This window comes from Drosophila bipectinata, chromosome 3R, assembly GCF_030179905.1.
Source record: "Drosophila bipectinata strain 14024-0381.07 chromosome 3R, DbipHiC1v2, whole genome shotgun sequence".
Classification (NCBI taxonomy): domain Eukaryota; kingdom Metazoa; phylum Arthropoda; class Insecta; order Diptera; family Drosophilidae; genus Drosophila; species Drosophila bipectinata.
This window is the reverse complement of record NC_091739.1, coordinates 4,284,375-4,298,876: the sequence shown is the minus strand read 5'-3', so window position 1 is coordinate 4,298,876 and position 14,502 is coordinate 4,284,375. Positions and strand designations below refer to the sequence as shown.

Below are 14,502 nucleotides of genomic sequence, written 5' to 3'. Positions count from 1 at the left end.
CAGGTCGCTGAGTTTAAGAGGCGGGGGAGCCAGGATAAGCTGTGGGGTGGAGCGGCGACTGGCCAGCCCACAATTGCCACTTTGATTGTAGTCAGCCACATGGGACCCAATCTGGGGTCTTGCTTGCTTTCCTTTGGGCCCAAGTCTGGACGCATAAATTACGCAAGGCCCCAGAGAAGTTACATAACAAGAAAATACCGTTTCTTTTTATTTGTAAATAATATTCAAATAATAAAAGACAAATAAAGAAGTTTTCTACTGACCATTTTTTGATATAAATAGCTTCAAAGTGAAAAAAATGTGCCAGTTCTTCACTAGAATTTATTTTCGGTGTACTGGCAAGGATGCTTAAGCAGCTACTTATAACGTAGAAGATCCTGGTTCACCTGTCGCTTCAGGAATTCAAAACGTTGAAGGCGCAATCAATCAAGCTGTAAAGTATTTATTAAACGATATTATGAGGTTTACCAAGCCGGGGGAGAAATTCCACAAAATTGTGAAACGAAAGTAGGGGGTCGGGGAACCAACACACACACCCTTGAGTGTGTTTGTATAGAAAATGGCGAAGGTAGAGCTTACATATTTTTTTTAATAGCTTCATTGTTTCGCTTAACAGGATTTCATTTCACTTAATGTACCAACACTCAGACACATGCTCGTATGTGTGTTATATGACACACCCTTCCGCCCGCTCTCATACCTTTGATTGTTTGCCCGGCTTTCTTGTTTTTTTTTGCACCACGCCCCTTTTTGCCCAGCGGCATTTTGGCACTGCCTTTCTCAAATGAGCAAAAAAAAACGCAAGTGGGGCAGGAAGGGAACAGGAAAGGCAGCGGGAATGGCAGAAATAAAAAAGGATGAAAGAAAAAATAACATTCTCCGACTGACTCCAGCTGGCAGGGAACCAAGCGGGCTGTATATGAGCGTATATAGAGCCGGAATAGTTGACTTTTTATCCGCAGGTTTTCATGGCAGGCAGCAATCAAGGCGTTACAATAACAACACCCGCTCCCACACACACACACACACTCATGAAAACATTACGCTCTGTCGCTCACTGACTTTTCCTTTTTTCCTTTTCACTTCCCTTTCCCTTAGCACCTTTCTCCGCACTTTCTTCTCTCGGGGCTTCCCGTAACTGCTCCCAAAGTTTATCAGAAAAATGGCAGTGGAGCAGTCAATGCAGTCTGCCGATCGATTCCGGGACTTAAGCCATTAGAAAATGCAGTAAATAGGAAATCATGGGAGAAGTTTCATAAAGGAACTCCGGTACAGCTCTGGCACGGGAAGCTGATGCCAATATTTGCCAAAGGAAGCCATCAAAGGCTGAGCTGGAACATCATTTTTTTACGGAATTTCGTTTTTTCTTAAAGTTTCATGGAAAAGCAATAATATTTTCCAGCTTTGCAGGCACTTGCTTGGGTTCTTTTAAAGGGATCAGCACACTTCAATGTTTTTATTTAATAAACCCTAACTTTTACATTAAGTTTCATGTAAAACTCAACCTTTGTCTCTGTGGTAATTTTTATCCTTCCCCTTTATTAATTTAAAAACAATTTACATTTTATTGAATTATCTTTAAATTCATTTAGTAGGGCCTTTTAAGCTCCCATTTCCCACACTTCCTAGTGGGTTTTCCTCTAGCAGTTGCAAACATTTCCATCTGTTCCTGGCCCCGCCCCGGGAGTGTCCTTCCTGCGGCTCAGTTTGCCACTTTGGCTTGAATTTCCCGTTGTCTCTGTGTTGTGTGTGTTAATTTCTTTAACAGTTTCTTGTTCTCCGTTTTATGCGTTTTGACGCGTCACCTCCAGGAGCACATTACCCGCCCCTCTCGCAATGCCGCCCCCACCCAGTCACCTCGTAAACTGTTGGACAGGGAATTTTTATCTTTTAATTAAAAGTGATGCGACTCCCCCGCCCCTGCCTCTTTGTGGCACTCTTCCGGAGGGATAAAAGACTCCTGAACAGGACTGCCCCACTTTTCCACCTTTCCCCAGGCCCATGTGTAGGTGAGCATTAATTAAGCATTTTACGATTGTTTTCCATGTGAGGCTGGGAGTCCTACAGAGAAATAAAATTAAATCAATAATAAAGTGTAATATCCTGTGGATATTTTTCCTTTGTAACAAATTATAGATATTTTCTTTTGACAGAATTCTTTAGTTTTTTACTTGTAACACTCTTTTTGTTTTTGTGTAGGGAAATCGAAACCAGAACAATAAGCACCTCAGGAAAATGCTGAATATCCCCTGCAATTTTGTTTTATTTCCCGACTCTAATATATAAATGTTTATATATGTAATAAAATAAATTATATGTTCCTCAAGTGGCTCGGCGCATGGTGGCAGCTGCTTTTCACTCATTTTGCGCAATTAACTTGGCCAAAATAGGGGACAAAGCCAGCGCTGGAGGAGGGTGCTGCAGTAGGGGCAGGGATCATTAGGGTTCAGTCAAGAGGCTAATTGACTTTGAGCTGGTTTGGCCTTTTGTCAGAGGGTGTTTTCAATGGGCGAAAAAATTAGATAATAAAACGATTCGGAAGCAAGGGGCAACATTTCATAGATTTGCATGTGAAGTGGCTCAAAAATAATATCTGGCTTGCAGAATCGATTTTCCCATTTGTTTTGTTCTGGGAATTCAGAAAATCAAATTTATTATTGTTTTTCATTCCTACTGTTGCTTATAAAAGAGGCTTATATTAGCTTAAATAAGCAGTATATGAGAAAAGACGCAGTATTAAAGGTCATTGAATATTTACTTTCTCTGTTGAATGCGCTGGGGAATATTATTTATCTGAGCACAGTCTTGATTCTTCTCTTTAAATTGTTAAGTTTATACTTGGAATTTATTTGTTTTCCTAATTCTATATAATATATATCTGCTATACAAGTTCTAATTTATATTTTTCTCTTTTCAGGTAAGAAAATAGCATTTATTGAGATCTTACTGAGTAAGTTCAGCTTTAATTTATAATTAATTCTACCATTTAGCAACTTCATTACTGTCCCAGTCTGTCTTACAAAACGATTGCAATTAATATTTTCGGATTGAGTTATACACACTGGGGCTGGCCAAGTTAACACAGCTGAGGAAAGAGCTAAGAGCGAGCTGTTCGAAAATAACACACCGATACACGTGCATATATCTGGTCAATTCGCCGATATGTGTGTGTGTGCATGAACAAGCGGTTATAAATAATTTCTGGCAAAAAATCAGCAACTTTTTCCGTTGATCTCCAAGTATAGAGCGTTGGCACGCTGCCAAAGCGAATTGCGCATACGCCGTGTGGTCCATTCGTGGTCCGATGGAAGTGTGCGTTTCTAATGCATATACACGTATGCTTCTGTCTGCTTCTTCTGGCCATCTCTCTGTGCTCTCTCTGGAGAAATCGCTCTTTCGTGTATTCTATAATTTAAGGGATATATAGACCTTATTCCTCTCGTGTTTGGTGCTTTTTTTATAGGCCAACACTTTTTTTCGTGCGCCCAAAGGTCATGGAAACGGGTGGGGCTCAGGGGAAGCCCCTACCCTCCCACCACACCCTCCTGCCAGTTGGCTGTCCCCACTGCCAAATTGTTTGTCAGCTTCTCACATTTTCACATCGCATTTTCATCACATTTGTTTTTCCTTTCGTTGCGGCTGCTGATTTCTCGCTGATGCTGTTGTGGCACGGCTCATTAATTTGCGTCTAATTAGTTTTGATTTTCGTTTGTCAATTGGGTGGAACAAGGACTCCTTGTTCCCCTGTCCTGCCCCAGCCCCCCTGCACTGGCCCCATCGCGCTCCTCAGCTGACTTGACTTTGGCAAAGAACTTGTCGCCGCACAGATCAAAGTGGGCAGGCAAACGACACGAAATAAATATTAAATAAATATCAAATAAATACTATGGCTTGTTTTCGGCCATTCCACAGAGCCAGAAGCATTCCCCTGCGCTCTCGTGAGTGCTTTCCAACCTTCGACAGCTGTCGGCCAATGCCAAGTGAAAAATTGACTGTCGGCCGCTCTAAGCGATTTTCAATGGGAGGAGGCTCTACACTTCCATCTTTGTCCCAGCTTTGGTTCATGTCTGTCTCTATTTATTTTACACTATGTGGAAGATCGCCAAATTTAAACTGAAATTTATAATTTGTTTTTCAGAGCACTAAACCTCAATTAAATAATATTAACCATAAGGTATGCGTTTGAGGATTTTGTAGTGCTATAGTAGTTGCAACTTTTGTAAATAATCTCTTGTAAATATCTCTAAAGATCAAAATATTTTCCCAATTATTTGCAGTGCAATTTCCCTCCGATTTCGCATTTATTTCGTTTCATTTGTTGACCAAATTTGGTCAAGGCGCTGTTCATTGTAATGCAATAAAATTCGGCAAACGAGACCAGCTACAGCGGCCATAACAATAACAAAAGTCCATTTGGGTGGCACTTCGGCCTTCTAGCCCCACCACCCCACTTGCAACAGCCGCCCGCTTTTGTGTTTCTTTTTGTTTTTGTTACTCATCATGTCCGCTGGTCTTTTGAAAGCTCAGACATCTTGGCATGCAATAAAAACAAACCCCAGAAGCGAGAAGAGAAAAGCAGCAGCATTGCAGCATGGTCGGCTGAGGGGTGGGAGGTGGGGGGAGGATGCTGCAAGCTTGTTGCATATAAGGAAAATAAGACCGAGGATGGGGGCAGCAACGGGTGCGGTCGAAATGCCTGCCCGGTAGCTTTTCTTTTTGCATTCTGGCCAAGAGCCAAAAGTTTCGTCCGAGGACTCAGTGTCATGACAAGCGGCTGCCCCGCCCCCTCTCGTCCTCCACGCCCTCTTGTCCTGTCCCGCCCGCCCCCTTTCTCCCCGGTTGCTAAATGGCTGAAATAATGTATTCATTTCTTCTCATGCCAATTGCCCAATGCTCGATGGTTAACACTTCCTCAAGGGGCAGCAAAACGAAAATGGGAACGTTAATGGACTGGTCACTCAATTCGGGGAATGGATGAGACCGAGGGGCCTAAGGCGGGCTAGGGCGGTGCTAAGTGCGGGTTAACCCCAATTATGAATGCCGAAAGCCAGTGCAGTCACAAGTCATTCGAGGAAACCCAAGATGCCCCTGTGGGAGGGCGGCATTTTAAATGACATTTTACAGCTTTATTCATAATTCAAGAAAATCCTGAAAATCAACTCAGTAATGAAACACTTTCAGTTTTTATCCAAAGAACATTTATTCACTTTATTCAATTTAGTTCGATTTCGATTCGTTTTCATTGTTCAGATCTAGCTACAAGTTCGATACAATTTTAAAGTGTTATTTATTTGTGGTGACTGCTTAGCACTTATCGATCGATAACTAAAACTATTATTGTTCGAATGTATATATCATATATCTAAGTATGTATAGCAGAGTATATAACCGTACTCGTAAAATGTTCCTCTATAATAGATTCTTGTTTGAATGTAAAACGTTTTAATTTTCGATTAATACATTTTGATTTTTTTTCGATATGGGTGTGATAGTGTCCTCGTGTCTCAGTGTATTTTTTCGTTTTAAACTTTGACTCTTGAATTTAAATTTAAACACAAGTTTTAACAAAAACAAAAACCTCTAGAAAACTCTTCGGCAAACTTGGCCCACATCCGCTTAGTGCTTAGTGCTTTGAGCTTTTGATGAAACTTTAATTTCCATTTGGACACACTGACAGCAATCAAGTTTAACCGCCTCGGCCGGAGCTAAATGCTGAGCCCCGGCCCCCCTTTTCCGCCCAGATTCACCCACTGCCCAGACCCTACCACGGGCCATTGTAAAGTTTCAATGCTCGGCGTCGAACGGGGTCAAGTGTGTGTATGCCCCTCAAGAGCTCGAGTGTTGAAGCAACAGCAGCAGTTCTGGCTTAAAAGAAAACAATAAAACGCTGCGGCGTGCCAAAAGGAAAAACAACCGAAAATATGAAACAAAAAAATCCGCAAAAAAATGGAACAAAACCCAAGCTGAAAAGACTTAAAAAGAGCGGCCTCGAGTGCGGCTAGAAATCAATAACAAAAAAGTGTCCACAGCTTAGGCAATCTGCCACGCCCACTGAACACGTGGCAATTGTTTTCGGGCCGGGCTTAAATTTAAGACCAGAATTTGTGCCTTTGGGCAGAACCAGGGGGCTTGTTTCCTAACCTCTTTCAAATAAATCTTTTTAAAAGAGTTAATGGATAATTTCATTCCACATTTGCCAACTGCCAGTGACACGCTGGAACAAATGAAACAAATTTGTGCCAAAAGGCTGCAAGAATAAATCAATTACTTTTTATCAATAAACAACAAATAGAAACTGGTTTCCCAAACCATGTCAATTAAAACCCAATTGGTAACCAGTTTCAAACCCGCCCCAAAAAGTAGGCAAGGAAAACTTCTAAAGCCTGGCTGCCAAAGGGAAATTGCATCGATTACTTTCACAAAATATTTCTGATATTTATGTGATACATAACGTGTACAACAGAATATGATTTCCTTTTTTACTCTTTAAAAAAAAAAGTTTATATAAAAAAACAACATAATGAAAAACAAACAAGAAAGTCTGAACAGAAATTTCAATCGAAAAAAAGAAAAATCCCAGAAATTATGATAAAATTAATTCAACCATTTTCCGGACTGCCTTTCCTGAATTCTTTGGCTCCGGCTGTCGCGGATTTTTCAGTGGTTCGACTTTTCCAACGCTTTTCCCCTGGCAACTGGAAAACTTTCTTTTGTGCGGATCTCCCTGTGTGTGTGAGAGCCTTCTGTGGGTGTTTGTGTGAGTGTGTGTTCAGTGGTGTGTGGTGTGTATTGTGCACTCCCAAGACTACCGTTACTAATTAGCGAGCAACCTAGTTTAACAGTTCTTCGAGGGTTTATCTTCCTCCTGCGGTGATCCCCCCAGCCCCCCTTTTGATCTCCTCGGCCGCGCTTTCTCCGCCATTTCCCTCTTTATTCTCCAGACTTTTTCCCACTTTTCTCGCTCAACCGTGAGTTGAACCTAGTTGAGTTCCCTTTCTTATTAAATAGAAACCGCCGTGGTCTGACTTCTAGCCACTGTCGCTGTTGGTGGCACTCCATTTTCCCACACCGTGAAAAAAACTTTTCAACGAGAGGGAAATTCTTGATTCAAGAAAGTTATCATGAAGTGTATGCCTAGTTATATTCCTAGGCTATAACTAGTCTTGATTAGGCATTCAATTCTACAAAAAAAATTATAAATAAATCATTAAAGTTATCTCTTCTCTCAGCACTTGGCTAATTTTTTCTTTGTTTTGCCCTTAAGGTGAGTGGGTGGTTCAGCTGGTATTATGCTTTCCTCGAGTGGTTCAGAGGTCTGTCTTCTAGACAAATATAATTTCATTGCGCTCCGCCTTCTGGGGCGACGGCTGGCGCTGGAACGCGTAAACGTTGACGATTAACTGCGCCATGAAAATGAAGCAAAATAAAACGATTAGAACTAAATACAGAAAGATATCGCGCAGCATCGCTCCCTCTCGCCTCGCCTCGGCTCGCCTTGCCGTATCGCAGCTATCCTTTTCACTCGGCCAGAGGCCAAAGCACCAGACTCCGGCGAACTCCAGATGTCATGGCTCCGGTACGGATTCTACCGCTACAGCTGCTGTTCCGGCTGCCCGTCGTCTCATTGCCTCATTACGGCCGTGAAAATGGGAAATGCGGAGAAATGGAAACCAGCTGCAATGGAAAAAGAGAGGTGGAAAGGGAAACGTGAGTGAAAAGCAGATGGAAATAACGCGCAGATTATTCATATCCCCCCAGCACGCACGGGAATGTGGGAGCCTTAAGGATGTAGTCTCATGTGCCGGCCTACTTTTTAGAGGTTATTTAAAAAAATTTTTTTTGTAATAAAAAATAATGCCATCGTTTCAATTTTCAAATATGTTTTTATAAGCATCATAAACTATTTGAAAATATTTTGTTTAATTTATTCTTGTGTAGTTTAATACACTTTATAGCATGCCAAAGTATGCATATAAAAAAAAAAGATAGATAAGATGGCGCAGGTGATTTCGTCTGCTAGAGTCATCCGAAACAAAAAATTAGAATAGATTATTGTTTTGTAAGCTAATGGCTCTGTCCCGTAATAGAATGAAATATTTTCATCAATAAACAACAAAATGGCGAACTCACAAAACAAAAAATTAAAAAAAATTTAAAAAATTTATCTTAAATTAATGATAAAAAAAAAACTAATCATTAAAAATAAATGATTCTAGTACGGGACAGAGGTGTTACTTTTTAGAACAACATATCCAAATTTCAGCTAGATCGGTACCATAGAATTTTGTGAATCACCTGCGCCGCACACAAAAATGTCGTTTCGAGAAAAACGCGTTTAAAGTTTAGACGCTACCGAGAAACTCATACTTTTCGGTGTAGGCGCGCTCTCGATTATGGGCTGTATCTCTGTCATTATTTGATATTTTTATTTGAAACTTTAACAGTACATTCATAATAAACAACACTATCAAAATATAAAAAAAAAAAAAAATTGATTTTTTTAACCTCACACATGAGACTACATCCTTAAGAAAGAAAAATAAAAGTAATCCCAGTATGGTACACGACATGATGATATAAACATACACAACTATTCAAAAGCTTATAACTAATTGTTGAAAAATGGCAAAAGACTAGCCATTGGCAAGGAAATGAGTTAATTAATGCATGTGCTAATTAGTAACCATGGCGAGTAAGGAGGACCTTAATCCACAAAAAAATAAGAAAGAGTATTTACAGCAGCGATTTATCAGATTTATGGCAACAAGGTTATAAAAAGGAAAAAACGTGCAAAATACAAGCTGAAACAGAAGCAAGAGATAAGGACGAAGCCCGGTCCAAAGGATTATGTGTGGCCAGCAAGAAAGGAATCCTGTCGTTCTCCCAGCATGTGTGGGAAAAGCTTCTCTTTTTTTTCCTCCTCAAATGCCAGATGCCGGATGCCTTCGGGGAATACGGAAAGTTCTCGCCTCACATTTTTCCACCGCCCGCGACTTTTGCGATGCAAGGAGAAGAACACAAATTACGCATACGCCACGTCAGCCCAGGCTTCCCGAGGCCCATTCAGAAAACATTCTCCCACCCCTACTCGCAGAGACATGTACAGAGTCGAGTTGCACAATTGCATTTCATGTTGCCAGATGCTGTTGATGTTCTTTACCCTGTTCTTTTCGCCATTCCCGGCCCTCCTACGGCGCCGCATTGTTGCATATTTGCTCGGCATGTTGCCCAATATGTTGGCCAAGAAGAAAGGACCCCAAAAGGATGTACGAGCTTCTCGGGTGCGCGACGAGAGGAAATTAAACAAATGAAATTTAAACTGAACAAGGTCTGAACGGCCACGAAGGGAATTAGATTCCGGGATTTAAAAGAGTGGGCTACGGGGGCGTGGCAGGCAGTTTCCACATGAGCAACATGTGCACCGAATGCACGCCACTCGACCTGACCCTTTTTGACGTGCCACGTACCGCAAACCGCACCCCTCCTCCTAGGTAGATGCCTACCCCTCCTTCAGTCACAACTTCCACTTGGATCCACTCGAAACGTTCTCAATTAGTGGGGGAAACAATTTAAACCAAATTGGAGCCGAGACGCAAAAAAGCGAAATTAAATCCAGCCAGCAAACTAATGAAACCATCAATTACTCTTAAAAAATCAGAACACATTCCAAACGATATATATATTTTTTTTAATTAAATAATATTGTTTAAAATTCCTGATTCTTGGCATTAAATCTAGAAGCTATTTTCAAAACTTCTTATGATTTAAAACCACCAAGACTATCAAGCCTTTATTTCGCTCAGTGTCAACCCCTTTTAAAAGTTTAAAGAGTGTGGGTTCCCCCAACAGGTCAGAGGTTACTGCTGCATTTGCGTAAAAAATGCATCTGCCAACTGCCAGCTGCAATCATCAGGCATCCAGCGACCTGAAACGGACATCAGCAATGAATCCTTTATGGAGGGTCCTTTCGCCGTCCCCTCCGCCCCAAAAATGTTTGGGGTCGCTTTCAATTAAACGCTTATCGCGGCCCTAGCACTCGCTGAATAAGTTTTAGTCCTCGACTCTGGCTCTCTCTATGCCCCATGTCCTAGCACCGTCCCCACGAAGAAAAACAATTTTCAAAGGCCGCTTGCCACATTCCAGGGCTCGCACATCATTAGGCCGAAAAGCGGGTGGCAGGGCAGGGATGTCGGAGGCGGAGACTGGAAACAAAGCGAAGCGCATCAAAGATTATGAAACTCATTAAAAAAGTTTTGGGGGGCAACAAATCTAACAAGCTGAGGAATGTGACGCAAGGCCCCGCCTCCTCGAGCCGCCTCTTTTTCAACATAACTTAAGGCCAACAAAAAAGAAATTACCACGAGGCCAGCAAGGAGAGTTGGTAGCAAATGACCGGGCCAAGTTCAACTGGGATTTGTTTTTCCTCCCTAGGCAGTTTATTTTTAGCCTAAAACAAGACTATAATTGCATAAAAGAAATAATATTAAGGGAGTTATTAAAGAATTTTAAAAATAAAAACATTTGTATAAAAATCATTTATAAATTATAAAATTCAATAAAAGTCACCCAATTTAATTTCCAAAAAGGAAAATAAAATAAAAATAGAAAAGGCCCATATTGAATCTAAAATATTCCATCAAAAAGAAAACTTATTCTCTTACCAGTCACAGGCGTTTTAAGTTATTTTTCTTAAAGTATATTCCCAAAAAATAACGATAAAATAAGTAAATTACATAAAAAAGAAGTATATAAAATAAAAAGACTACGTGATACCCTGTAACAAATGAGTCACCAGGGAGGAATTGCAGCCTGTTGCTTGAAGCGGAACTGTGCGCCTCCTTCGGAGGATTTAAGAGGGCTTCATAAATTAGACGTCAAAGCCTAGGATCAGACAGCCATGGCAACACCCCCACTCAGGCCCTCTTGGCCACACACGTGGGTATTTCCTTCTTTATATAAGTGCACACATTCATGTGTGTATCAGGGGTGTGTGGGTGTGTGTGAAAAAGGGTCAAAGGCTATGAAAGGAGTGGGGGTAAGAATGTGCTGCTGGCAAAAGTTTGCGGCGCCTGGCAAACTTATTAAAGAGTTCGAAGCTAAACAAATTGGCAAGTTAACGCATCGTGTGGAGAGAGATGGCCTGAAGTAAAACTTGCCAAAGCATTGCGGCCATTAATTTTCACTGGCGGCGCACACGAAATGCAAATGAAACTTTCACTGGAATGTTGACAGTCAGGCAGCCAGGCAGTCAGTCAGCCTGCGAGTCAGGGAGTCAAAGAGGCCACAAAAGTCAATGAAGTGTTAAATGTCCTGCGGTGTTGGGCCGCTGGTTCTTGGCATCCGAAAAAGGTGCTATTATCCTTCCATACGCACACACATGTCCAATTTTCTGCGGCCTTCCATTTGCATTTCTGCGTGCCTGGCTTCCATAATCATCCCGGCACATCAAAGCGCCAACTTTCGGACCCGGACCCCATGCAGCCCTCGAAGTCATATAATTAAAGCAACAAACGCCAGACAGCCTCGCGGCATAAATCACTTTCGCCAGGAGTCCGCCTGCGTCGGTTTGTCAGCTTCATTCATGAGTTTTCGGTTGGAGATTCCATTCATGGACAAATACTCGGCTCACACGCACTTTTATGAGCCATTTGACCCGCGTCCCGAATCCCCCCAAGCCCCATCCTCAAAAAATAAGAGACATACACGTTACCAATTTATGCTGAGCCGCTCGTAAACTGGCCAAAAGGCAAAAAATTTTCCACTAACGAGCCGAGGCGGTAAACTCTTTTTTCCTTTCCCTTATATATTTTTTTGTTGGGTTTTTTTGACAGCTTCACTTCACTGTTATGGTTTTCTTTTGGAGACAGTTCCACGCGGCGTATACGTAATATTTCGTATGCTGAGTGTTCGGCTTGGTGAGCCTTTGAGAGAATGCCGCGATGCTTTCAGCTTGACGTTGCTAACGCGACTCCGACTATTTGGCTTTGCAGGCGGCTTCTTATAGCAGGACGTTCGGGGCTCGTCCTTCGTCCTGAATCGTGCGAACCTCACCAGTTGAGCCTCGTCTCGTTTGGCGATTCGTTGCCACGGCGTTCTCGGCATTCGCTGCGTTCTTTTCGTGCCGGAAATTGTTGTTCAACAAATGCAAAGAGTTCTCAGTCAACAGGCAGAAGCAAGTGGATGGATGGACGCTAAGCGAAAGGATTGCATATCCTGCCTATCCTTGTGGGTCGGCTCATGGATGGAAACTTTTCAAAATGGCGATCGCCTTGAAATAGTTTTGAAGAAACTCTTGCAAAGATGAGCTCTTACTAAGAAAATCTCCGATTTTTTAATCCTTTTTCTAGAGACCCCTTAACCCTAATTCCAGTACAATCCTTTACCAAATCGCTTATCGATCTGACTAGCAACGACTACCCCAATTTTAAGCCCTCCTCCCCCCCAAAAAAAAACCACTCCTCCAATTCAAATATTTCCCATTTTTCTTGTTTACGCCTCCTTCCGCCCTGTCATGTTTATATTTTCAGCCGCATCATAAGGCAAACATTTTAATTTTCCGTAGCCTGTAGTGCCACGCCCCTTGCGCCCCTTCTAAAAAACCGCCCATACACAGGAGGCGCACAAATATTGACACTCAACTAAGCCGGCAGGCAAACGCTGACCAAATCAACCGCCCTCCCCCCTGTCCCCTGTTCAGGATCCATCGCTGATGACGCCAATCATGTTTCTGGCCTGCCCCCTCAAAGGAAGCTGGGGCGTTGCTGGTGGGAGAGAGGGGCGAGGCTCTCGGGCCGTCAGTTGGCGTGACAAGCAAGACTTTAGACTTGCAGGAAGCGGCGAGCAGGGTGGAGGGGTGGAGCGCCAGAGCCATACAGACATCGGCACAGTTTGTTATTATTTAAATCAGGAAGTCGACGAAATTTCCTGTGCCACTGGCATGGCCAACAAATTGGCAGCTGACTTCCGCAGTCGAGTCAATTAAATTTTCCCTTTAAGTGATTTCTGTCGCCATCAAATGTCGCAGCAGGATCTCCCCCTCATTCTCCTGGTATCCCCCTCATTCTCCTGGATGAAGGGGCATTCTCCTGGTATACAACTCACCTCACCCATTGATTTCCTTTTCCCTCCGACCCTAATGAGAAATCGATGTGTTGTAATTTGTTCAAATCCAATTTCGGAGTACGGCCGTCGTAACCGTGGTCCGGAGACTCCGGACAACACACCTGGCCCCCAATCGTCACCGGAGCCTCTTGGTATACCGTAAAAATAAAGACTATAATATGAATATGAATAATGAATAATATGAAATATATTCAACATATTTATTATTGAAATTATCCTTAGAAATTTCCTATTCTTCAGGTAATAAAATATTATCCTATTTTAATAATTTTCTTCAAATATTAAGAGTTTTTTAAGAACGAAAAAGTGGATTTTTTATGAAAACTTTCTATTCTCTAAACCATCTTTTGTTCTTTTTTAATAAAGTTTATTTTTTTGTGAATTATATTTATATTTTTTTCAGTGCACTCTTCGCTTCACCTGTTTCCTATTTTGAGGGGCTCATTTTAATGAGTTTTTATTGCGCTTCAGGTGCTTTGATTGCTGCGATTTTTAACTTGATTTACGCGAGTTTAGTGCGGGAGTGGGTGGAAGAGGGTGGAAGGCCCACTATTGATTTTTCAATTAAGCCGGACTCCACGCCCCCCACAGCCCACTACCCCCCTCCAGACTCCTTCAATGCATTTTGCATGTTTTTGCGTGTTGGCAACATTTGTTTTGCGAGAAAGCCTTCGCGGCTTCGGAAGGACTGTCTTTTGTAGCAAGTTTTATGCGCCGCATCCTGTGCACGCCAAACACAAGGGGGGGTGAGGCAGATGGGGTATTTCGGGAGTACATGCCAGAGGGAAGAGGTAGTCGGGGTACCATACCGCGTTGTAGCGCAATTTATGCGGTAATTGCTTTTTTAAGCGCTTCGCATTTATCTTTTCGACACAAGTGAAATGAGTTTCTGCCTCCTTTGCGTGCCTTTTGTCGATTTGCCGGCAACAACAGCAATAACGAGCAAGGATAACAACAACAGCAGGAGCAAAAATTACTACAAAAGCAGATACCGCCTGTCACAACGCCAACAAAAGCCAAAAAAAGAAGCTCAACTACTTACAATGGCATTTTTATGACGTCTTCTATTTGTCTGCGCATCACGTTTGCCCTCGCACCACGCCCCCTGACCTTCCCTACACTGAGAAAATATGTTTAAACCAGGAAATGATTTTTTTTTTAATCACAGAGGACCTTAATCTTGTACTATAACCATGAAAATCCACTATATTAATATGCCCAGACCCCTCAGTTGAAATATTCTCAGTGTACCGTGCCCCCTAAAGTATGCAGTGTCTCCTGTTATGGTTGTTTATGGAAATGCCGCGCAAGTTTTTCCCTCGCAGTTTCATTCCTCTGCCCTCCCCTTGCCAGCCACCACTACCCTAATTAATTTCACGC

At 42.3% G+C, this 14,502-nt stretch overlaps 2 protein-coding genes across 13 annotated transcripts in view; one reads left to right on the top strand and one right to left on the bottom strand.

Moving 5' to 3' along the window:
• Positions 1–14,502, top strand: part of tmod (tropomodulin) — a 49,455-nt gene that overhangs the window by 16,076 nt on the left and 18,877 nt on the right. The gene's annotated exons all lie outside the window — the stretch shown is intronic.
• Positions 7,111–11,957, bottom strand: LOC108128108 (uncharacterized). Of its 2 annotated transcripts, none has more exons than XM_017245503.2 (2): positions 11,704–11,957; positions 7,111–7,674 (listed from the first exon to the last, which is right to left on the bottom strand). In XM_017245503.2, exon 2 carries the CDS (start codon positions 7,464–7,466, stop codon positions 7,323–7,325), a length of 144 nt encoding a protein of 47 aa, XP_017100992.1. In that variant the 5' UTR covers positions 7,467–7,674; positions 11,704–11,957; the 3' UTR covers positions 7,111–7,322. The 2 variants fall into 2 exon arrangements, with proteins under 2 accessions (XP_017100992.1, XP_017100991.1); XM_017245502.2 differs by having other exon boundaries at positions 11,711–11,957.